Source organism: Carettochelys insculpta, chromosome 7 (assembly GCF_033958435.1).
Source record: "Carettochelys insculpta isolate YL-2023 chromosome 7, ASM3395843v1, whole genome shotgun sequence".
NCBI lineage: Eukaryota > Metazoa > Chordata > Testudines > Carettochelyidae > Carettochelys > Carettochelys insculpta.
Genome location: NC_134143.1, coordinates 13,623,624 through 13,648,153, shown reverse-complemented (window position 1 = coordinate 13,648,153; position 24,530 = coordinate 13,623,624). Strand labels below are relative to the sequence as shown.

The following is a 24,530-nucleotide window of genomic DNA, read 5'->3' as shown; positions in this document are numbered from 1 at the left end:
ATCTGGGTAGGCTCAAGGTGATACTGCCAATCATCTACCAGGGAAAATTCATTTAATTTGAGTCTGCCTCTTAAAGTTCACTTCTAGCAGCTGTTCTTTTCATTCTATTTGAAGAAAGGACTGGAACCTATGAATTTATTCAGTCTTTCCAAACGCATGTAATTTACTGCTGAGGATAGATCGGTTAATATTCACATGCTTTAGATCCCGAAACACATTTACACACATACACCTCCTTCCATAGTAGTCATTTAACAATGGGAATTCTCCTTTTCTTTGATCTCTGTTCAACTAGTTAATTCTGTTATCAAGGGATAAAATTCACTGTAATGAACAATGTAATGATGGCCCTCCACTCCATTTCAGCCCCACGATAAGGTATTTGCAAACCTTTTCCATGTTGGGACTGGGCACTGGGATCCAGGTGTAACTGTCCCCACTGCAGGGAGTTGTTTTTAGTTTTGGGGTATGCAAAACCTGTCTGTTTGGTTGCTCATGAGCTAAACTCTCCTTCTGTGGTTTTCTTGTTTTTCACAAAATGTTATAACTTTTGGACAAGCAGCATAGGCTAAGTTTCTCAGTCTCATACTTTAGTAAAGTATGTAACTGTCTTTTTACGTTTTTTCCCCTATATGCATTACCTCTTTAAATATTTTAATTATCAACATCTTAAAGTATTTGAACTTTCCCTAATGTATAGATGAGTTTGATTTTAAGCATAAACCTCTTAAGTCAGGATCCCAGGTCAGCAGTTTCTTTGCTGTTTAGTTGTTTATCACAAGATACATATTTTTAAATCTTATAATTGTAGCTCACGCGCTGATGTGAAGAATTTAGTCCCTCTGTTAACTGCTCACTTCTGTTGGGCCTCAAATATATTGCAAAGTCTCATTTTATACTTGTTGCATTAGAGTTTTAATATTAGCATCTTTAAACATATTTACTTTTTCTAACAAATACATTATAGTTTAAACATCACCATAGACCTTCTAAGATCAGCTGTCTCCTGGGATGTTTCACTATAGCTCTATAGTCTGCTCCATTTTGAAGAATGTTTTTAACATCCCTAGATTGTTCTTATTAAATATGCTTCATGTAGAGGAATTTTATCCAAGGAGAATGATGACATTCCAACTCAGTCTGAATGCTGGACCCCAAACTTTCATCAGATCTGCATGTTTGAGAGGAAGGCAATTTTAATATAATTTTTTTAAAAAATTAACACATCTGTCTTTTTCTCCTAAAATATTAGCATGAATTTGTGTAAAAATCAAAAGAAACAAACAATATAAATTGGGACCACTATTTGTGAAACCGGTGTAAAGCTTTGACTTCTGTTCAGAAAGGCACCAAAAGGACTGAGTTTTCCCATGCTTTTCCTGAATACCTGTACTTGTTAATTCCAGAAACCATTAGCTGGAAGTGTCATCAAAACAGGTTGTTGCAAAATTCCCTCTGTGCTTCTGGTCAGGGTAGAAATATATGTAGGATAGTCTGACTTTTTACTGTGGTAGCACTTCTTGCCCTTGCTTCTATTTGAAAGTGCAGCAATTCACAAAAAAAGAGACATGGACTGAGAAAGCTAAACAGACATTACAGATCCTCCAGAAAGTTTGTTTTACAGTTTTAGGTTCAGTGTCCACAAACGAGGGAATATCAAATGCCACAATGAATGTTATTTTTATCCCATCCCTATTCACCATCTTTGGATATCATTCAGGACAGGTGCTTCATAATTTCTTGGGGCTGATGTTTGACTTTCATTTTGAAAGACTCATATTGTCAATAAACTGGGTAACTATATAAGAAAGACAGCCATGTGAAAAAGGTGTTGTCACACTGAGGAATGCTGTTTTTGTGTCAACTCACCTCTAACTCATTCACTTTCTTTTTCAAGTATTTATTTCCTGATGGAACACTGGGCAAGTGATGTTAGCTATGGCAACAGAAGAGCCTCACTGCTAATAATTTTCCAGTGGCTATGAAGAATTTTCTGTAATCCTTTGCTCCTTGATGTAGTGTGCTTCCTCTGGGTGCCCATTTAACATGGGCTGAAATCACAGTGAGGCCTTCGAAATTGAGGTTTTGATGCTAACTGTAACCTTTCCCAAGCATCTTAGCAGCTTTTGATTATCTTTGTCTAAAGGAAGCAGATTTTTCTTTCAAAACAGGATGATGATGTTTAGCTTTCTTGATACCTGTTTCTAAACGATGACTTGATAACTGTGGTCATATGGAAAATTTTGTAATACTGAGCCCTTTTAGTCTAGATCTTAGATGACTGTGCACATCTTGATTAATTCTCACAATTCCCATGTATAGTAATCAGTGAGCTATTATTATACTCCTTTTACACATGTACTGCAAGAGATCCTCAACCTTGGTAAGGCTGCTTTTCACCACTTACAAATAATAATAATAATAATAATAAATGTTATGTAATTACCTCACTAGAGTGTAGAAAAATGAACTCTACAAAGATTTGAGAATGTGTGTAATTTCCCTTTTGTGAGTACAGGTTGAACCTCCCCAATCCAGAATTCTCTTATCCGGCAACATCTGTAACCCGGCATGATTTTAGTTAGCCATACAACCCCTTAGCATGGGCGTGGCCAAGTTTCCCATGGTCCCATAAAGTTTGTTCACAGCCACCAGTCCTGGCTTTCAGTGTTCTGTGCTGTTATTTAGATGCAATCTTCCTGTAAACATCTTCTAAGATCCTAGTAGGCAGTGGAAGTGTTGGTAATGCCACTAGACAATAGTGACCTCCCGTCATCCGACAAATTCTCTTGTTCGGCACTGGCCAGGCCCGAAGGGTGCCAAATCAGAGAGGTTCAATCTGTAGTTCCACTGGAGCCCACTGCCATGTGTCTAGTTACGCATCTGACTGAGTTTCTGAGGCATCACATCTTAGTTAGGACTTGAAAACAGAAATGCTGTTTGGATGCTAAATGAGATTATTAGATGCTAATAAACTAAAAATATCAGGAAGGAGAATGCATGAATTGATGTTGCCGTAGACCCAGCCTTAATGGTCAAAATACCATATTAATTTTTATTATTTAAATCTTGGTCCCACTGTGCGGTTGGAAAATAATCTCTAAAGCTTTCTGGTTAACTATATAAGGTATGTATATAAAATACACAATGTACCTTGACTCATATGCCAAAGATCTGCAACAAAATTGTTTACTACCAGCAGAAGTCTCTCACTAAATTAAGCCCTTAACCTTTTATGGTATTTTCTCTTAGTGTGTGTTTGTCTGTCCCTGCAGCTGTCTGAGAATTCCTATCCGAGCAACATGATTTCAACAACCCATTGATATTTCTTCATAAAATTATTACATTTGTAAGACCATACTTAAGTCATTTATTATAATTGTCACCTTCTTGGAAGCAAAATCCTTTTACCTTTTTAAAGCTACAGTAAGTGGTAAATTTTGAAGTTTCGGATGGAGACCAGGCGCATTAGAACAATAAAAGATGTTACGTCATTAAGAATTACCAATTTAATCTGGCCTATCCACTGTCTAGCTTTTTCAAAATCAGGTTATCAGATTCTTGCTTATAATCTCTCTCTTCTTTTGCTAATCACTGGGAGAATTGTGTATCTATATTTGCAATGGTAAGCCATTCTAGAAGAGAGAAAATTGTCCATTAACACCCCCAAATGAGGCTAAGTTAGGTTTTTTATCCATAGCTTTGAGGTCATCATAGCCATTTAAATTTCCCACTTCTAGATGTATGCTTTTCTGGTAGTGTATAGAAAGAGATTTAATTGAGAAAAGCCAGTCAAGATCTTGGGACTATTAAATATGGAAGAACACTTCAAAGGTATTTGACACTCTTTGTATGCTACATACTGTTGATTTAATTGATTATTACCATTGTAACTTGGAAGTTATAACAATATGGGTTACTATGCAGTGGAGTTATGTCTGATTCTCTCTTTATACAGGTTTAAGATTTTTAAGAGCTCTTAGACTGATACAGTTTTCAGAAATTTTGCAGTTTCTGAATATACTAAAAACAAGGTAAGACTTTAATGCATACTTTACCTGTCTGTAGTCTGTCTTATCCAGTCTATAGTCATAGTTAGAGGTAATTTCTTCTTCCATTATGCCACTGGCAAACACAGAAGTTATGGTTTAGTCTCTCTCTCTCTCTCTCTCTCTCCTTCTGCCACCTTTTTTCCCCTGAGGAAGTGTGAAATAAAGACATTAAGGAACATTCATGAATCAAGCTGTATTTGAGCTTCATCCATGCAGCTATTGCCTTGCAGAAATGTGAATATTAATTTAATTAGTGACTGGTTGCATTGGTGAACCTAGTGCCTTCTAATATATAGTCTTATTTCTTATACAAATATTAAGTCATCTCCTCTTTTCAAAATGTCCATTGCACCCTGCATATTAAGTGAAAGTTTTATCAAATTAAAGGTTTCTTTGATATCATATGTTGATCATTTCGTTTGATATATTTTATACCTGTAACATACAAGGGATTGTGTGATTATGATTAAGAAGCATGATAGATCTACAAAGGGATTAAATAATCCATCCTTCCATATTCTGAATCTCTACTGTGTTTCCTCATTAAAGAGGAAATAACTTGCCCAACAAAACATCTGACAGAGAGGGCACTTTAGAGATGACCATTATTGCTCTTCATTATTATGAAAATCCTTGACGTAAAGAAAATATTTTATGTTGATTTTTCCATTGAGGCTATCTCATTCCATTCATTTATAAGCCTTCCTTCGTAAAGATGTTTAAAAATACTTCTGTTAACAATGGTGTTTGTATTTGAACTTCTTCTGTGGGAGTGCACAGTGGCTCTTACGGTGCCCATTAGTTAATCAGCTTGAAGTACCAAAGGGTCTGTGTCAAGTTTCACAATAAAAAAGAGTTTAATTTTTAGCATGTGTTAAAGTATGGAACAAATGTTCTAGTAATTATTTTAATAGATAGAATCCCTCCTCTCTTTTCGTATTCATTCACCATCCTCTATTTGAAGGTGTGTAATGTAGGTCAAGTTTCTTTCTCTTAATGAGCAAGGACTCCATGTAAATCATCCTGCTGGTAGTGACTAAATGGACCTATCACAGGTTCATGACAAGCAGCAGTCTTTGCAATCCTTTAAACCTTAAAAATATTCTCATTACTCAACCTTTCATAGTGAAAGGGTTTCACTGGAACTGGCTTAAAATCTGCCTAGAACTGTGTTAGAGTTTAACAAATGATATTTTTTTTCAAATAATGAAACTGGTTTAATAAACATACAGAGAAATTACAGTTCTTTAGCCTTAAAGGTTAAATCTACACTAGATAGTCTCGTAGACAAAACTGGGGTTTTGTCATCAAAACTGGTGTAGCATCTACACACAAAATGCATTTTGTTGACAGAAACTGAAGAAGCTTTTATGTGTAGACACAATCTATTGACAGACGTTTTGTTGGAACATCTCTTCTGACAGTTAGTTCTGCAGACAGATGCTTCTAGTGTAGACAGAGCCAAAATGCCACTGGACCTGTAGGGAGAAAGTGTACTTGTTACTTGAAACTCAGCATATCAAAATTCAGTTGCAGAATACAAAGGATTTTATGCAAAGCCCACTGAAGTCAGTGCAAAAACTCCCGCTGAGTTCAGTAAGCTTTGGATAAAGGTTTGAATCCTCTTCAAGAGCAATAGAATTATAAGTCTGTAGACCAGCAAGTGAAGAGGAGATGCATTAATTACATTTATTCCATTTAAAGGTGTCTTGAGACTTGTCCCCTTTGTTCATAATAGAATTTGTCTGGTGCCAACCTTTACTCCCAAATTAGATGCTCATCATCTTTGTAATTATTTACATGGATATGGTGGCATCTGTAAATCTCCTCTTCTGATTACTCTAAAGCCCTTCAAATCCAGCTTACTTATGCTCCTGCCTTTCAGTTTTACTCAGTTGATTAACCCGAACTGGTTTATCACTAAACAATTCATTTAATTCAAAAATAATCAAAGGCTTCAGAATAAATTGTTTATGTGTCCCCCTCTATTCTTGAACATACTGCGTTCAGGCACATCTGGAATCTATATAATAAACATACATACATCTTAATAATACAAAATATTACCGGTGTCCAAAAATATCATTTTATAAAATTTGTGAGCCAGACTAGAAGAATTGGATGTAGTTCCACTGACTTCAGTGCAGTTGCTATGCTAGAGCTGAAATTAGATCTGGATGCATTTTTGTTAATTGGATATGATGTGCAAATTAACCTCAAAACAAAACAAAACAGAAATAGGAAGGAAAATCTACCTGTTAAGCATTCAGATTAACTCATTATCCTTCCCACTTTTGCAAGAGTTAGAACGGATTAATCAGTTAACTGACAAAATTCCTGTTTTGATTAAATACACTCTGCCAATGTAAATTCTAATAGCAGTGTTTAATATTCAGTGGTATGCCTCACTTTCTGCCCTAAACTGTGGTTTAATACTTCATGCTGTTAAACAGCTGCTGAATTCTGCCCTGGACATGACTTCATTTGAACCACAGGTGAAGTGCCTCTGCATAGAGAGAGCTGTAAAACATTTCAGGGTCCTGTACTATGACTGTAGAAATTTTAAAATATTATTCATCTCTGATTAGGAAGGCCAGGTATTGTTGAAGACAGTGAGAAGTGTATGCACAAAAAGCAGGTGAGCTGCAAAGCAAGCCAAATATCAAAAGGCTCAGGATAGAGTCTGAAGTATCTAGCTGCAATAATAAATAAGATTGATTGCTATCAACACTGAAGTAATTGTATTTTGAACATTAAATCCTTGGATTATTTAAACAAATCTGAATGTATTATTTCATATTCCTCTTTTTAAAGTGATCCATGCTTGGGTAAAGAATGTCCTAAATAGTGGTGGGCAACCTATGGCCTGTGGATCACATGTGGCCTGTTGGGGTTATGTGTGTGACCCACAATGCACTTTGTTTACTGTTGCCCACGTACAGGGTTGCCAAATTCCACTGGTTTCCATCCATACAGGTTTTTTTTCTCTTACCGGTGTTCCTAAAGTGATGTGAAATGAGGGGCATGCTGAGAACCATGCACTTCCTCTGCATCAAAAAAAAAAAAAAAAATAGGGCTCCTACAATTCAGTTGGCTCACCCTGCAAATGTATACGTATGCAAGTGCAGTTTGCAAAACTCTCCTGTCCCAGGAGACCTTCTTGGTTACAATAATCTTGAAGCCCTCTGTGATAAACGAAGGCCACTCACTAACCTAAGCTGCCCATTTTTGCCCTAAATCTGTAACATAAGGGACCATTTTCATATGCTGCATGCTCAGTAACAACACTTAAAAGCAAGTATGGTGTAATATTGATGCATTATTCAGTACATCTCTTCTTCTATACTTCATGTGGAAAGACAGACTAATATTTTGCTCTTGCTGGAAAGGAAGAAATTCCCTTCTCTTGAAAGATATGATTGACTTTAATGCCTAAGTTAAAATTACTGCCTGCAAGGTTTCATTTTCTCCGGCATGAAGTCAGAGAGAGAAGCTGAGTGAGTGTAGCAATTGAAGGACTAGGATTAAAGGAACAAATCTCATTCATCCAATCAGCACAGAGGCCATTCATGATACAGAGATCCAGGGAAGCAGCTAGAACAAATTACAAATGGAAAAGTGGGTATATTAAACAGGGAGTTGTTGGGTGTTATGTAATTATCAGAACATTTAAAAAAATGCCTTAGTTCTCCTTTAGCAGATGCTGAGTTTACTGAACCTCTAGTAGGTTACCCATGTTCCTTATTTACTTAAGGTTTATGTATTTATGAACTGTAATTTATCCTTTTCAGACTTATTTTTTCTCCCATATTTTAGAAAATAGACTATAGTTAGGGATTTTTTTCTTGCTATTTCATTCCAGATTTCAGTAAAAGTACAGGGCGTTAGGAAAGCCCCATAATAAAGGTTTTGCACAGATGTTGGGAAGAGCTTAAAGAGCAGCAAAAATGTTTGTGACTAATCTATCATCTATATTTAGTCTCTGGCAGAAAGACAGGGTATTTCATAAAGGACAGGCAGGGTACAATTGTGAATAAACATGCAAAAATAAAACCAACTTTAAGAAGAAACCAAAGCAGTTATTCAATACCAGTTATTACTATTATTATTTGTACTAAGATAAGACCCAGAACCCAGCTCGCATTTTGTTTAGTTGTTGGGAAGATATATTCCCACTCTGAAATTCATGGGATGAGCAATACTCAGACTTTCATAATGAAGCACTGCATACTTATTTATGATGTCTTTAGGTCTGATTTAGGAACACAGCGAATTGAGTCCTACGTTATAAACAAATGTGACCACCAACAGGATATCTATATTAATTGTCTATATAATATACTCCAGTGTGATGACCTGCATTCTTAGTTATCCACATGTTTCAGTGCTTTATTAGATTGCAGTATCAGTATAGTTTGGGGTATGTATTGCTGGGAGACATTCACAAAGCTGAATATGAATGTACTTAGCACACTGAATGACAAGTATTCAACTAATCAGTATCGCGGAGGGCAGTGCTGTGAAGCACAATGAACAATTTGCGTGCACTAGGGGAAACTGAGGCACAACACAAAATTTAAATTTTTCTTGATTTTTTGCCCCCGAGACACCTAACCGCACCCTTAGAGATGCTGGTAGAGTGTCTCACTGGATTTTACCCTGCAACCCAGCATGGTGTACATGGTGGTTATTCGCAATGGGGTTTACAGGGTTATGGTAGGATCCGCAGGAATGGTGCTGAACACTGTCTGCCCTGAAAGAATGAATGAGTCCCTTTAAAGGTGCAACCACAAGAGGAATTTATTAAGGGGAGAGGAATTACACACGAGGATAAACCTAAATTGACAGATTATAGGTTTTCCCTTTCCTCTACTAGTTTTTTAGCACAGAGTTTGTCTATTTATGACACCAGCCCTTGAATTATGTAAAGCTGCAATGAGCAGCACCCTCAAAATGTCCCACTACTTACAGCAAATCCCAGGAATCCCATGACGTCTTCGCTAAGTGCTGCAAGGGGAAAGTAGTTAAAGCACAATATTACACAATCCTCTTTTATAGAGGTGCCAGTTAATGGCAAAGAATAAGAAGTAACCTGCTGCAGGGAGTTATTCCCTCACAGGCAGGGGGGAGAGCCACGAGGCTCTCAAACCTAATTCCGGAATCACCTCTTACGATGATCCAGGCGCTCAACCTCCCTCTCGAACAGGGGGGAGCAGATGGAATGGGACCGCCTCCTACCTCAGTAGGAACTCCTACCTCAGTTCCTGAGGTTTGGGGTCACCTCTTACGATGACTCCCTAGATTGGACTGCCAGATAAACAGCTAGCCCAAGGTAAGAAACACCTTTCTCGATAGTTTCCAAATACAATATCCATCTCTATTACGGGCCAGTCAAATTAATCCTTGCCTCTTATTGGCAAAGTAAATTATGCTTTTAGAATACTCTGAGGGTTGAAGATATCTCAGGCTGGCTATAAATAGTTCCCCCTGTGCTTTACGTGGGCTGGTAGAAACAAAGGGTTACACTGTTCGGATTGTGTTAGCAGAACTGGGGCAGTCCCAGCCTACCACCTATAATGCGTTGCTGCTATTGGTTAGCACATCCAGCAGCAAGCAAAGATACAACACGTGTAAAATATACACATTAACCAGGTCATTACAAGTACATTTGATTATTACCTCTCCTTCCTTAGCTCTGTTTCCAGGCGCTGGGCCTGCAATCGCTTCTTTCAGGAGCTAGGAAAGTATGGCTGCACAGGCGCGTTTTTACAGCGCTGCGCTAGGCCTGACAGGAAAGAGGATTAAAGAAAAGAACCAGGAGGAAAAGAACCAATGTGGGGATACAAAAACGTCCTGTAACAAATTTGCAAATAAGCAAGCAAATTTGTAGTAATTTCAGAACGCCCTTAGTTCTCCACACCGGCCACGGCAATGGTTGAGGAGGAGAAGGGCAGGACTGCTGCTGTGGTTTGTCCCTGTCACAGGGCGCACGCTCGTCAGGCGGCGTCACCTGCCGGAACAAACCCTCCGGGAAAAACCGGAGCCTTCAAAATGGCTGCAATCAGGAGCTCTTCTTTGTCCCTCAATGACTATGGGCGCAAAGTCCGAGTTCCTGAAGGCGTCCTCTTTGGGTCTTCGACGTCCCTCGGCGACTAGGGTACGACGACTGACATGAAGCTTGTCACCTTCTTTTCTTCTTTCTTCTTCAGCTCTTTAGTGATTTCAGCTCAGTCCAGGTCCAGGTCCCCAGAAGGAGTGAGAGCAAGGGCCTCAAGCTCCTAACTTTATAGGGCCTGTGAGGACCTGTTTGAAGTCCATGTTGCATTTTGGTTGTCATAGCAACCGAGGAAAGCTATATGTTCCATATTTAGTAGGTATCCAAACCTAACCAACTAACTATTAGGATTTCAAACTGTAACTTATACATATTAACTGCCCCTCATAAATATTTACACCAACTGTCATTTTCTAACTGTCATTCTTGTTTGCTTCATTCTAGACAGTTCTATATGGTGTTTTTCAAAGGGGATTTTTTACAGATTTTTATAGAGTACTCCTATGGGCTTGATAGGGAATAAAGTCATGAATTAAACAACATAGATGTTAAAATGCTTAGTTCCCAAGGCTTTTGGTTAAGATGTGGGGATAAACACACAGACACCACAGCCCATGGCCAGGGACATGTCAGTCACCTCAGGTGAGGATATTTCAACAATCAGTAGGGTAGCCATCTGTCTAGTTTTTCCTGTGACAGTCCCTTATTTAAGTTGTCTCACAGGCATCCCAAATTTTTTAAGAAAATGAGGTAGCTGTCCCATATTTTTCAGGACTCCTGTTCCTTGGCAGCTGATGTCTCAAGGCAGCAGCCCCTGCTGCCAGGTAGCTTCTCCGCTTGGCAGCTGCCCCATTCCCTCGCACGTCACGGAAGCAGCCCCAGCTGTCGGCGAGTTCTGCCACAGGGCGGCCTCTTCATTCCCTGGCACCTCCCACCCTCCCTTGGCAATTTATGGAGCCCCCATCCTCCACTCCCCCTCATCAGGAGGCTGCAGAGCTCCCATCCCTAGCGTTTCACTGTGGGGCAGCTGCCCACATCACTGAGGAGCCCTGAGATGGGACAGCAGCCCCCATATCCCCAGAGGCTGGTGTCCCATATTTGCCATAAGGTAAATAACAGTAAACCCATCAGTACATAATTTTTTTGTCCATTATCTTCTAACATTGTAACGATTACTCTTAAAATAAATTTAAATAAAACTAACAGTACTTTCACCTCTTTTCTTTAATAAAAATGTTTTTACATGTAATTATAAAAGAAAATCAAACAAATTAACTGTACTGATCTGTTCACTGATTATTTTCTGTATGTGCAAAATTGAAACCCCAGTCATGCAATATACTTTATCAGCTGTTCAGTTAAACGCTGTAAATTACTTTTTCATTATTGAGGATGCTCACAGTATAGAACATCTCAACAGGTGGAGCTAAAAGCAAAAACCATACTGAAGAAACACACCGGGAAGAAAAATTAAATCAATAAAACAAAGCATGATATGTACAAATACATTTTACAGCTATGAAAGTTCAATTCTAAATTTATGTAGTCTTTAGATCTACACCAATTAGCTGAGAATTTGGCCCAAAATATTTATGCTGAACAAAGTTCTATTCAGAATCCAAGTAAAAACAGGCAGAGGGGAAAAGAAAAGTAGATGATAATGTGAAAATAGGAAAAGAACACATGTTTTAGACCTATGGTATCTCCCGTTTGATCATGGGTGCAAATGTAATTTACATCCTCAATTATCATATTGCCTGCTGCTAGACAATTCTCTCGGGCTGGGTCTACACTTGCCCCCCAACTTCGCAGGGCCCATGGTAATCAGGGTGATGTGAGATTACTAATGAATTTCTGCAGTGAATATGCAGTATTTCATTCGGCTAATTCTCCCCGTGGCAACTTCAAAGTGCTGGCATGTGTGTAGTCCTACTTTGAAGTCTTTACTCCCAAAAATTGGTGTTGGTATTGCCAGTTGGGGAGTAAAGGCACTTTGAATTAGTGCAGGTACTTCGAAGTGCCTGCAGCTACATGCATGCTTGCACTTTGAAATTTGACACTTCGAAGTTGCTGTGGGAGGGGTTGGGGAGGCAGGAATTAGCCTAATGAAGTGCTGCATATTCACCACAGCACTTCATTAGTAACCTCCCATCACCCTGGTTACCAAGCGTCCTTTGAACTTGGGGACAAGTGTAAACAAGCCCTCAGTTCTCCAAGAGCTTTTCTAAATTATTATTATTATTATTATTCCCTCCATTTAATAGTTTCACAAAAAGCTGTATATCAAACTGCATGCAATCTGTGAAAGTAGACATTGCAAGCCATGTAATAATAGATGTTTTTGCATATATTTTTCCGTATTTCTTTAATCCCCAGACAGCACCTGCTTCTGTTCCCACCGAGTACGAGTAACTTCAGGGCTAAGGAATATACTAAGAAACTCTCTGTTTGATTACAGATACTCATTATGAATTTGTTCATTTATGTAGATGGTGTTCCAGTTGCAATTTATCTGTAAAATATATCTATATACATTTGTTTGTTTGTGCAGTAATTCCATCAAGCTGGTGAATCTCTGCTCTATATTTATCAGCACATGGCTGACAGCAGCTGGGTTCATACATTTGGTAAGTATACTTGAAAATATTTCATCTGGATTTTTTTTTCCATGCATACACTCCTTTGAGTTACTTTCTTTATTATGTGAAATTACCTGACTCAGGACAATCCTTTATCACAGTTGCACAGTACAATTAAGAAAGGCATGACAACTTTCCAGCCTGCTACCCAAAATTAATTCTGCACAGTAAGTAAGATTCACATCATCAACCTCCCTATTTAGTACCAGAGAGGTAGCCAAGTTAGTCAGTATCATCAAAAACAACAAGAAGTCCTGTGGCACCTTATAGACTAACAGATATTTTGGAGCATAAGCTTTCGTGGGCAAAGACCCGCTTCATCAGATGCATCTGATGAAGCGGGTCTTTGCCCATGAAAGCTTTATGCTCCAAAATATCTGTTAGTGTATAAGCTCCCCGTTTGGGTTAAACAATGCTTACGTAACTCTTAAAATAAAAAAGCAGTAAAGTAGCACTTTAAAGACTAACAAAAGAATTTATTCGGTGAGCCTTCGTGGTTCAGACCCACTTCTTCAGTCCATAGCCATACCAGAACAGAGAGTCTGTTCTGGTCTGGCTACGGACTGAAGAAGTGGGTCTGTCCCACGAAAACTCACCTAATAAATTATTTTATTAGTCTTTAAAGTGCTACTTTACTTCTTTTTTGTTTTGATAGTATATAGACTAGCACGGCTTTCTCTCTGTTACTTACCTAACTCTTGGATTTTTATCAAAGTCTTTTAATAATCACATGGTACCACTAGATGGCAATATTTCCTTAGTAATTACTAGGAGTACTTGCTGGAAAAGGCTGGTACTGAGTAAATGGTAATGCCATCCTTTTTCTGAGAGTGGACATCCTAGGACCCACAATAATCTGAAGAAGTGGGTCTTATCCACAAAAGTGCACAACCTAATAACTTAGTTAGTCTTTACGATGCTACAGGACTGCTTGGTATTAGGAAACACAAAGCTTCATGGATGAAGCAATTAGTATTTTCAGAGGAACAATCTGATTACTAACACTTTTGAGGAATGTTCTTAGAGAATAGTTCTCTGCCTTAGTCAGATTTATAATAATCATATGACTTTCTCTCTGTGCCAAAATATTATCTATATTGGATGGTTTAAGCTTTTATTCAGTATTTATTAGCTGCTCTTTCTAAACACTTCTATAACTAAAAAAGATCTCAGTTGTAAAATAATGGCATTAATCTGCCATAGAAGTTTGGGAAATGATTTGTTTACTGAAAATTATGCTTTGTAATTGCAGTTTAATGGGACTTTATATGTGTATTTTGTTGTGCAGGGTGTGGAACCCTCAGTGATGTGGTTCCCTAGCTCCATGGGAGCCAGGGCAGTGGGGTCTGAGTTTGAGGTAGGGTGCAGGAGCAGGCTGGCAACAGGTGATCTGGGTAGGAGGAGGGGTGCAGAAGCAGCCCAAACAGAGCAGCAGGGTGAAATCTCTGGGCAGTGCTGTCAAGGCTGCTGTTGCTGCTCCACATCCCCTTCCCCTGGCTGGGAAAACAGCACTGAACAGCCGTGGTACCACGCAAGCCGCTTTCTGCTCCCCCCACCACCCCACCTCAGTGGTCTGGATCCTAGTCCAAGCTTGCCTGATCTGTCTGGGAGGGTTGGGGCTCTGCACACCCTGACCCTGCCACGGGTTGGATGCTGGGTTCAGATCCAAGCAAGTCATGGTCTGGATCTGGACCAGGAGCCATGGATTCCTCATACCTGATTTGTAGTAGATACTTGTGCTCAATTCACAGGTGAGCAAGATAACAAGTTGATAGTCATAGCAAAGTATGCAACAATAGATTTTGGGCCAGATTGTGATTTTAGTAATGTCAGTGTAAATCTGGAATAACTTCATTAACTTAAATTAAATTATTCTGAATTTATAGTTTATCATATAGGAAAATTAAAAAAAAAAAAAAGACAAACGCTGGCTGAACACTTTTTCTTCTTCGAGTGTCCCCGTGGGTGCTCCACAATAGGTGTCGGGCTTGCCCGGCGCCGTAGATCGGATCTTCCAAGCAGTTTCTGCCGGCCCGCGCATGCGCCGGCGCGCGCCGCTCCCTTGCGCGCTCCTGGCCATGTGCGCGATCCGGTCCCCGCCAGTTCCTCTTAACCGCCGTCGGCTGCAGACGGAATCCGAACTAGGCTAAGGCCAAGTAGCGTATTCAATGACTTTAACTGTTTTTCTTTAAAGTTTTTCAAGTACTTAGGCTACTGCAAGTTAGCCGGTTGTTATTTTTGCAAAAAAAAAAAAACAACAAAAAAAAAAAGCAACAAACAAACTACAAGCGGGACAGCTTCAATCCAGTCCCAGTAACAAGCGCCGGAGGCCAGAAGCATAGGGCCATCAGCCCTCCTGCTGCGGCAGGCCATCGGAAGGGGAAAACAGCACAGAGAAGGTGCTAAGTACCCGTTTAACAACTGAAAGACTCACCAACAATGTCCTCTTCAGGATTTAAAAAATGTGAGTCCTGCCGAGAGGCGATGCCAGCATCCGATGGGCACAGTCTATGCATAAGGTGCCTTGGGGAGTCCCATGTTGCACAGAAATGCTCCTTCTGTGCTAAATTAACAGCCAGAGCAAGGAGAGACAGGGAGATACGGCTTAAAATGCTGCTTTTTGATAAGGCCCTCCAGCCAGACGTGCCGGAGCGGCCGCAGCAGGAGGGACCCTCCGGGGCCCATAAAAGGAAAGCTGCCTCTCTCACCCCATCAGCGCAGAAACGGAGGAAAGCCTCCCCAGCCCGATCCCTGCCGGCAGCAACAGCGAGCGGGATGGGAGGAGTGAGCAGCCCCCAGCCGCAGCAACAGCTGATCGGCGGCGGCACGGAGAGCCACGTGGAAGCGGCTCAGCCTCCGATAATCAGCCAGCCGCCCCGCACCGCAGGCAGGGCGGTGGCTAAACAAGCGCCGGTGCTGGCGGCACCGCAGGCAGCGGCACCGATCCCCGGGGAACCGGCGGTGCAGAGCGCGCAGGCACACAGCCTGCAGGCACCGAAGGACACCGCACGTGCAGCACCGCCTTCGAGCGTGCCGAGCACAGTGCGGACGGGGCCGGGATCCCCTGTGCGTCAGGGGGCGGAGTTACCTCCTCCAGGGAGGGGGAAGGCTGCACACAAGAGGAGGCATTGCAGCCCCTCTCCGGACAGGGCTGTGGAGTTGCTTTCTCACAGCCCTCCGCTTATGTTGCAGACTCCAACCAGAAGGCAGGGGTCCCCCCTAGCCTACCCGGAGCCCCCTTCTCCATTTTTGCAACCAGCCTCACCCTGGCTGGGACCACCTTCACCCTTCCTGGGGTTTGAACCGCTGGACTATTATGCAAAATCGCTCTCTCCAGTGTCTCGACGATCTCCCTCCCCCAGACGCAGAGGGTATGCACCAAGGGAGTGGTCTAGGTCACCTTCCCAAGAACAGTGCCTATACTGCCATGGTCGCCCCTACCACGCGGGGCATAGACACCATCGGCAATCTACTAGGGAAAGATCCCCACAGACGATCTCGTACCCCCAAGGGCAATTGCGACCGGGGACAGAGACTCAAGCATCTCAGGGGGGACTGGTTATGGAACCCCGAGATTTTCCCTCGCAAACCTCTAGCGAGAGGGTGTACCATCACCAGCAGGAACCGGAAGGGTCCAGAGAGACGTACCCCAGCGGTTCCTCGCTCTCCTCCCCGGACGAGGCTACGGCCCCGGGGGACGTCCATCCTCCGGACAATCTCAAACAGTTTCAAGAGCTGTTTAAGAGGGTGGCCTTCACGCAAGGCATCCAGACAGCAGAGGTGCAAGAGAAACACCATAAACTCCTCAAAAATTTGAGACCTCCGGCCTCCTCCAGAGTAGCAATACCGCTTGATGAAGCGATCTTAGAGTCCGCCACTACGATATGGCAGACCCCTGCGACTATTCCGCCTGTCCAAAAGAGAGCGGATAAGAAATACTTCGTGCCGGCGAAGGGCATGGAGTTCCTGTTCAGCCACCCACAGCCAAATTCCTTGGTGGTGGAGTCGTCGCAACAAAGATCAAAGACATCTCAATTCAGGACAGGGGGACAGACAAAGATGCCAAGAAGCTAGAGCTGTTCGGCAGAAAGGTCTACTCCTCCTCCACTTTAACGTTGCAAATGGCAAATTACGCAGCACACTTAGCAAACCATAATTTCGACAACTATTCCAGGTTAACCTCTCTCATGGACTCGCTTCCAGAGGACAAAAAGCCGGTGCTCAAGGCCATAGTGCAAGAAGGCTACGCGGCCTCGAGGACGGGAGTTCAGATCGCCCTGGACGTTGCGGACACAGCAGCACGTTCCACAGCAACACCCCTCCATACACAAAGAAAAGGTACTAACCTCAACAAAGACGGTACCAGTACCAGCAACAGCGCCCCCAGTACCACAGGGGTTACAAGCAAGGGCGACTTCAACAGCACCAGCAGTACAGAACTCCCAGGCGACGTTCACAACAGAGCCGTGCGTCCTCGGGGTGGGGCCAAAGGCCACAAGTTTGACATACAGATCCAGGGCTGCGCCATCACTACCATCGCACAAGGTCATCCGAAGCGACTATTCCACCATCGCCTCCGACCATTCTACGACCAGTGGCAAAGGATCACCACAGACAAATGGGTGCTGGAGATCATAGCCACGGGGTACGCCATCCCCTTCCAGTCGCTCCCACCGTCACGACCTCCACCCAAGCCCCACCTCCAGGAGGCCTCCCATGTAGCGAGGCTCAGGCAGGAGGTGGACCATCTCATGCTCATAGGGGCAGTGGAAAGAGTGCCGGAGCAACTGCAAGGGAAATGGTTCTACTCCAGGTACTTCCTCACGGAGAAAAAGACAGGAGGCTGGAGGCCCATCTTAGACCTTCGCGGCCTCAACTGGTACCTGCGCAAGCAACGTTTTCGGATGACCACAATCGCCTCCATCCTTACAGCACTGGACGATGGAGACTGGTTCGCAGCCCTCGATTTACAAGACGCGTACTTCCACATAACTATCCATCCGGCTCACCGGCAATTCCTCCGGTTCATGGTAGGCAACGAACACTTCCAATACAAGGTCCTACCGTTTGGCCTCTCCTCGGCCCCCAGAGTTTTCACCAAGACCTTGGCAGTGGTGTCAGCCTACCTGCACAGACAGGGGGTATTTATTTTCCCGTATCTGGACGACTGCCTGCTCAAAGGGGCCTCAAAGTGGAAGGTTCTGCGCATGATACGCGTCACAGCAAACACGTTCTCTTCACTCGGCCTGGTTATCAATCTGGCAAAATCGAAAATAGACCCCACACAGGACATAGAGTTCATAGGGGCTCGCATAAACTCGGTTACAGCGAGAGTATATCTACCAGAGGCTCGCTTTCGGGCCATCGGTTCCCTCGTGCAGGTCATCACCTTCAGCCCTACGGTGCCGGTCTTGACGTGCTTGCAGCTGCTGGGCCACATGGCAGCGGCGACGTTCGTAGTACAGAACGCCAGGTTACACATGCGCAGCATGCAGCACTGGCTGGCGAGTGTATACAAACCGGCAGTACACACCATTCACAGGGTGGTGTCGCCCACAGCCGGGGTGCGCAAATCCCTGCAATGGTGGGTAAACCCCAGGAGCCTGCTAACAGGGGTACCCTTCCACTAGCCGCAAATATCGGTTTTTCTCACTACAGATGCCTCCCTCCTGGGTGGGGAGCGCACATGGGCGAAGAGGTGACTCAAGGACTGTGGTCACCCACGGAACAGTCACTACACATAAATATACTGGAGCTCAGAGCAGTGTTCAACGCCTGCAGACACTTTTGAGACCACATACAAGGCAAAGTCGTCGGGATCAGTACAGACAATACCTCCACCATGTTTTATATAAACAGGCAAGGAGGAGCTCGATCCCGTGCCTTATGCGCGGAAGCAATCCGCTTATGGAACTGGTGCATCGCCAACAATATAATCTTGAAAGCCTCATACTTGCCGGGTGCGCACAATGTGAAGGCAGACCAGCTGAGCAGGCGTTTTGCACTCACACACGAGTGGCAGATCCGTCCCAATCTGCTACGGCCGATTTTCCACGCATGGGGTTTTCCCCAAATAGACCTGTTTGCCACTCAGCACAACAAGAAGTGCCCACGATTCTGCTCCAGGGCAGGACTGGGATGGGGGTCCCTGGGGGACGCGTTCGCGATCCCATGGAGGGGCCCCCTGCTTTATGCGTTTCCTCCCACAGTGCTGATCCACAAAGTCTTGCAGAAAGCCAGGAGGGAAAGGGCCCGGATGATCCTGATAGTCCCAACGTGGGATCGACAACAATGGTTCCCCCTACTCCTGCGCATGTCGGACCGTCCACCGATGCCCCTTCCGGTGGCGCCGGATCTGCTCACGCAAGCCCAGGGGTCCAGAGTGCACCCGCACCCCCAAAGCCTGCGACTGCAAGCGTGGTTAATCCATGGCTCAGCTCCCTAGAGAGCACATGCACAGTGGAAGTACAGCAAGTCCTAGAAAGTAGCAGGAGGACTTCCACCAGGAAGACCTACAAGCAAAAATGGACTCGCTTCATGGCTTGGTGTTCTACCAAACAGCTGGCCCCCCTTTTGGTGCCTATACCTACAATACTAGAGTATTTACTGGACCTCAAGAGAGGAGGACTCTCACTATCCTCGTTGAAGGTCCACCTTGCTGCCATCTCGGCGTTCAGACATGAGGGGGAAGGGCACACGGTGTTCGCCCACCCTATGGTTACCAGGTTCCTCAAAGGGTTGGTAAACCTATACCCCCCTCGGAAACCGATTCCACCTTCGTGGAACTTGGACCTGGTGCTTACCACGCTAATGGGACCACCGTTCGAGCCCTTGGCCACGGTTCCCCTCTGCCTCCTTACAGTAAAGACGACCTTTCTTCTTGCAATTACGTCAGCTCGTAGGGTGAGCGAGCTTGCGGCAGTCATGGCAACGCCACCCTGCACTGTTTTTTCCAAGGAGGCGGTAACCATACGGCTGCATCCAGCCTATGTTCCCAAAGTTTCTTCCGAGTTTCACATTAACGAACCTATTGTTCTACCCTCGTTTTATCCAAAGCCTCATAACTCCAACGAAGAGGCGCGCCTACACCTCCTGGACGTGAGGAGGGCGCTAGCCTTCTACGTAGACAGGACCAAGTCCTTCCGAAAAACGGATAGACTCCTAGTCTCCCTCGCTCCCAAATCGAAAGGAGAAGGTCTCTCCTCGCAGAGAATCTCACAGCACATTGTATCCTGCATAAAAATGTGCTACGAGCTCAAAAAGACTCCTTTATCGGCCACTCCCAGGGCTCATTCCACTAGGGCGGTGGCGGCATCAACAACCTTTTTCAAGGGCGTTGCGTTAAAAGACATTTGCAGAGCGGCGACCTGGTCATCCTACGACACCTTCGCCAAACATTACGCCCTTCACAGGGTATTCCAAGAGGATACCCGTCTCTCCGCAGCGGTCCTCTCAGGTACAAGCTGCACATAATCCGATTACCCACCTCCTATCTTGGGTTACTGCTGGGTAGTCACCTATTGTGGAGCACCCACGGGGACACTCGAAGAAGAAAGAAAAGTTACTCACCGTAGTAACGGTGGTTCTTCGAGATGTGTCCCTGTGGGTGCTCCACTACCCGCCCATCCTCCCCGCTTCGGATCTCTGTTAGTGTTTTGCAGGGGCACCCGAGGCGGTTGGTCGAGGAACTGGTGGGGACCGGATCGCGCACATGGCCAGGAGCGCGCAAGGGAGCGGCGCGCACCGGCGCATGCGCGGTCCGGCAGAAACTGCTTGGAAGATCCGATCTGCGGCGCCAGGCAATCCCGACACCTATTGTGGAGCACCCACGGGGACCCATCTCGAAGAACCACCGTTACTACGGTGAGTAACTTTTCTTTCAGCAGCAATCACTCTGCACCTGATCAATCAGACGTCATCCAGGAAGGAAATCTGCAAGAAACTTTCAAAAGATCAGCCTCAGAACTTAAATTTATTACTCTTCTAGACACCAGAAATCATGGACTGATCATAGATATTGGATTCATGGCCTATTACAACAACCTGCAACAAACTAACTTTCTATTGTATTTTGCTTGCAGTGGTGTTAACAGGCTGTTCAACCTTGAATGGTCCCTTACAAGAGTGATAACATGCTAAACAATCTTTCCCGCCATCCATTTAGCTGTGACCTGGGAGTTCCTTTGCAAGACTTTAAAAAATGCTCTACCTGGCTTGAATGTTTCTCTCTCTCACCACAGGTGCCCACTCAAGTGGTTTATATACTATCAAAAGAAAAAAGCAGTCAAGTAGCACTTTAAAGACTAACAAAACAATTTATTAGGTGAGCTTTCATGGGACAGACCCACTTCTTCAGACCATAGCCATACCAGAACAGACTCAATATTTAAAGCACAGAGAACCAAAAACAGTAATCAAGGTGAACAAATCAGAAAAAAAATTATCAAGATGAGCAAATCAGAGAGTAGAGGGGCAGAAAGGAGGGGGGGAAGTCAAGAATTAGATTAAGCCAAGTATGCAAACAAGCCCCTATAGTGACTCAGAAAATTCCCATCCCAGTTCAAACCACATGTTAATGTGTCAAATTTGAATATAAAAGAGAGTTCGGCAGCCTCTCTTTCAAGAGTGTTGTGAAAATTCTTCTTCAGTAACACGCAAACTCTTACGTCATTAACAGAATGGCACACTTCATTAAAATGCCGGCTAACAAGTTTGTGGATCAGGAGTGTTTTTATGTCTGTTTTGTGCCCATAAACTCTTTTTGTCTAAGAGAGTTTGAAGTCTGCCCAATATAAAAGCATCTGGGCATTTCTGGCACATGATGGGACTGGAGCACCCACAGGAAAAGAAAAAACAGCCCCAGCTCTTTGGCTGTGCCCCAGATCAACTTACCTGGGATGCCTTGGGGAGGCAGAATGAGGGCAGAAGGTCAAGGGAGGGGATAGAGGTGATGTGTGGAGAGAGGATGGATCCTTGAGCAAAGGGACAGAGTGGAGGTAGGGACTCAAGGTAGAGTGAGAATAGAGTACCCACTAGGAAAAAAAAAGTCAGCACCTATGTCTCTCACCAGCAGAAATTGGTCCAATAACATATATTGTCTCCCCCACCATGTCTGTCTTATATCACAGATACTCCTTTGTGATGTTTGTGATACAAGCATCATCATAGAGTTTATTTAGTGTCTTGAAAGCTCAGACTCAGGGTATGCCTATACTACCACTTAAGTTGCTCTAGCTTATGTTGCTTGGGGATGTGAAAAAGACATTTCTCTGAGGGATGTGATTTATAGTGGCCTAAGAGCTGTCCACACCAGTGCTATGCTGGTGCAAGAGGCTATATTGGCAAGAGATGGACAAAATGTAATTGTGCAAAGCATTGATATTAATTATTTGTTAGTAATCTGGGTATTATTTTTTCTAAATTTGAAGACACGCAGGTTTTTAAAAGCTTAATAATTATTATTCATTTTTTTGTATAAGTAGCTCACACTTTCTTTGCATGCTTATCAGTGCAGGTGGTTTAATTCTACTGCAGGTTTTTTTTTAAAATATATAATTTTGTAGGCTGCATCTACCCTAGAAAGTACTTTCAGAAAATTGGGCCCTCTTCCAAAAGAACAAGCAGATCATCCTCACACAAAATGCACTTTTTTGAATTCCTTTTAAAAAAATGCAGCACTTCTTCTGGAAGTCTTCTTCCTCTCCCAAACAAGAAAAAGCAGTGTAGTCATAGCTCTTTTGAAAGTATACCCCATTTTCGAAAGAACCCTTCTTCTCATAAAAAATGGGTTCTTTCAAAAATGGTGTTTGCTTTTGAAAGAGCTGCATCTACACTGCTTTTCTTCTTTCAAAAGGAGCTCTTGAAAGAAAAATATGACATATTTGCATTTTTGATTTCCCTCATTTGCATGCCTCTTTAAAAGGAGGAATGCAAGTGTAGAGTAGGAGCAGCCACTCTGTTTTGCTTCCCTTTCCTGTAGCTTGAAGTGCTCAGGGAGTTTGGGAAGAAAGGTTTAAAATAGCAAGCTTATTGTTTTTAGAACTGCTGTGTTTATTTCCATATTCAGAAATTTAGAAGACAACTTTTCAATGTGTGCCTTTTCAATAGTGACCAAATACATTTAAATGCTTCTATTTGTCTGCATGTACTTATGGACAAGTTGAATAACAAACACTCTCTGACTTGATGCACACAGAATCCTACCAGAGTTTGATTGCGTGGATCAACGCACTTACTAGTTTTGCAGGTTCACTTCAGGGATCCTTTTGAAAATTTGCTCTTTGATCAATTTCAGACTGGAATAAACCTTTATAGTCAACTTATACAGGCTCTGGTCACTGTCGGAGAAAGCATGCTAAATTAGATAGACCTTGTGTCTGGGGCAGTCTTCTTATAGATGCATGATAATAGGGAATTATAAAATAATGGTGGCTTACAAAAACTCAACAAGTTAATTGGTCAGGCTGTAATGAACTCTTCACAGGTGGAGCATTTCTCTCAGCTGAGAATAGTGATATCTGCTCAACTGTTTAGTCGTCTGTAATTCTCTTTCCCTCAGATGTTGAATATTAGTTGTGCTGCTGCCACTGGGTAGCAAAGACTGGAGTTTTGATAGTAGACACTTGTGCTTGTGGAACTAAAAGTTATAAGTTTTTGGAGCCAGAGATGTGTTTCTCATTATGCAAATGAGTGTGTAACAAATAACCACTACTATGTTCATGATATCACTTTCCTTTTAGAAGGAAAAGGAGGGAGAGACTATCTGGATTCTATTGTAAACTAAATAATTTAGTAATGATTGGCGATCGTGGTTTCCACAGGTAAGGTAAACAAGAAGACTTGGTATCAGTGCAGATGTCTAGCTCTAATTAAGACTGAATTTGACCCCTTATGAGTAAAATGCTTCCAATGTTATAAGCATGTCAATTACACAAAAGTAAATAATTTCAACTAGTGTTAATCTGTTACTGCCCTATTAAATGATTGTATTTGTCTTTTTATGTCATAGGTGGAGAACTCAGGGGATCCATGGGAAAATTTCCAAAATAACCAACCACTTACATATTGGGAATGTGTTTATTTACTAATGGTTACAATGTCCACTGTTGGCTATGGAGATGTTTATGCAAAAACAACACTCGGTCGCCTTTTCATGGTCTTCTTCATCCTCGGGGGATTGGTAAAATCTCTTTATTGCTACTACTACTTGAATACCAGCTCTTTTACATGCACCCCCGCCCCACCGTCTATTAAGCAGCAACCTAAACTGTAGTGTTTTGTTTAATAAGTTAAAAAACATAATTATAAGAAATTTAAAGTAATTCAGCCACATACCTTTCCTTTTTATAGAGAAGTATTTTGTTAAGCCAGGTCTTGTCACATTTTTGCAGAGACTGTCATTTACCTACAGTAAGAATAAGCCTAATCTTTTTGAAAAGTAATGCATGCAAGTACGTGAAGTGACTTAGCAATTCAATTAACAGTATGATTTGTAGTCCATTATTTTTCTATGACAATTACTGTTGTGAATTGTTTGATGATGGACATTGATATTTTGAAGGAAGTTTGCGGTTTCAAGAGCCCTCCCCCATCCTCTGTGTTCCTTCCCAGAATTCCAACAAACACTGTGGCTTAGTACTGCCTTAAAGAGCAGCATGCCTGACCCACACACTAACTCTAATTTCAAACAAGCAACTATGTCATAATGTTCTCTGGCAGTAGACCACATTCACTATAAACACAACAAATTTCCTGTTAACTCACCAAATTATATTGCTCTTTTTC

General features: G+C 42.8%; 1 protein-coding gene across 2 annotated transcripts in view; it reads left to right on the top strand.

Annotated features, from left to right (window-relative positions):
- KCNMA1 (potassium calcium-activated channel subfamily M alpha 1) overlaps nt 1-24,530 on the top strand; it is an 863,058-nt gene that overhangs the window by 584,857 nt on the left and 253,671 nt on the right. For both annotated transcript variants that reach the window (XM_075000037.1, XM_075000036.1), the window contains exons 6-8: nt 3,959-4,034; nt 12,659-12,734; nt 23,755-23,925. In XM_075000037.1, coding sequence (XP_074856138.1) covers nt 3,959-4,034; nt 12,659-12,734; nt 23,755-23,925 — 323 coding nt within the window. The remainder of the gene's footprint in view (nt 1-3,958; nt 4,035-12,658; nt 12,735-23,754; nt 23,926-24,530) is intronic.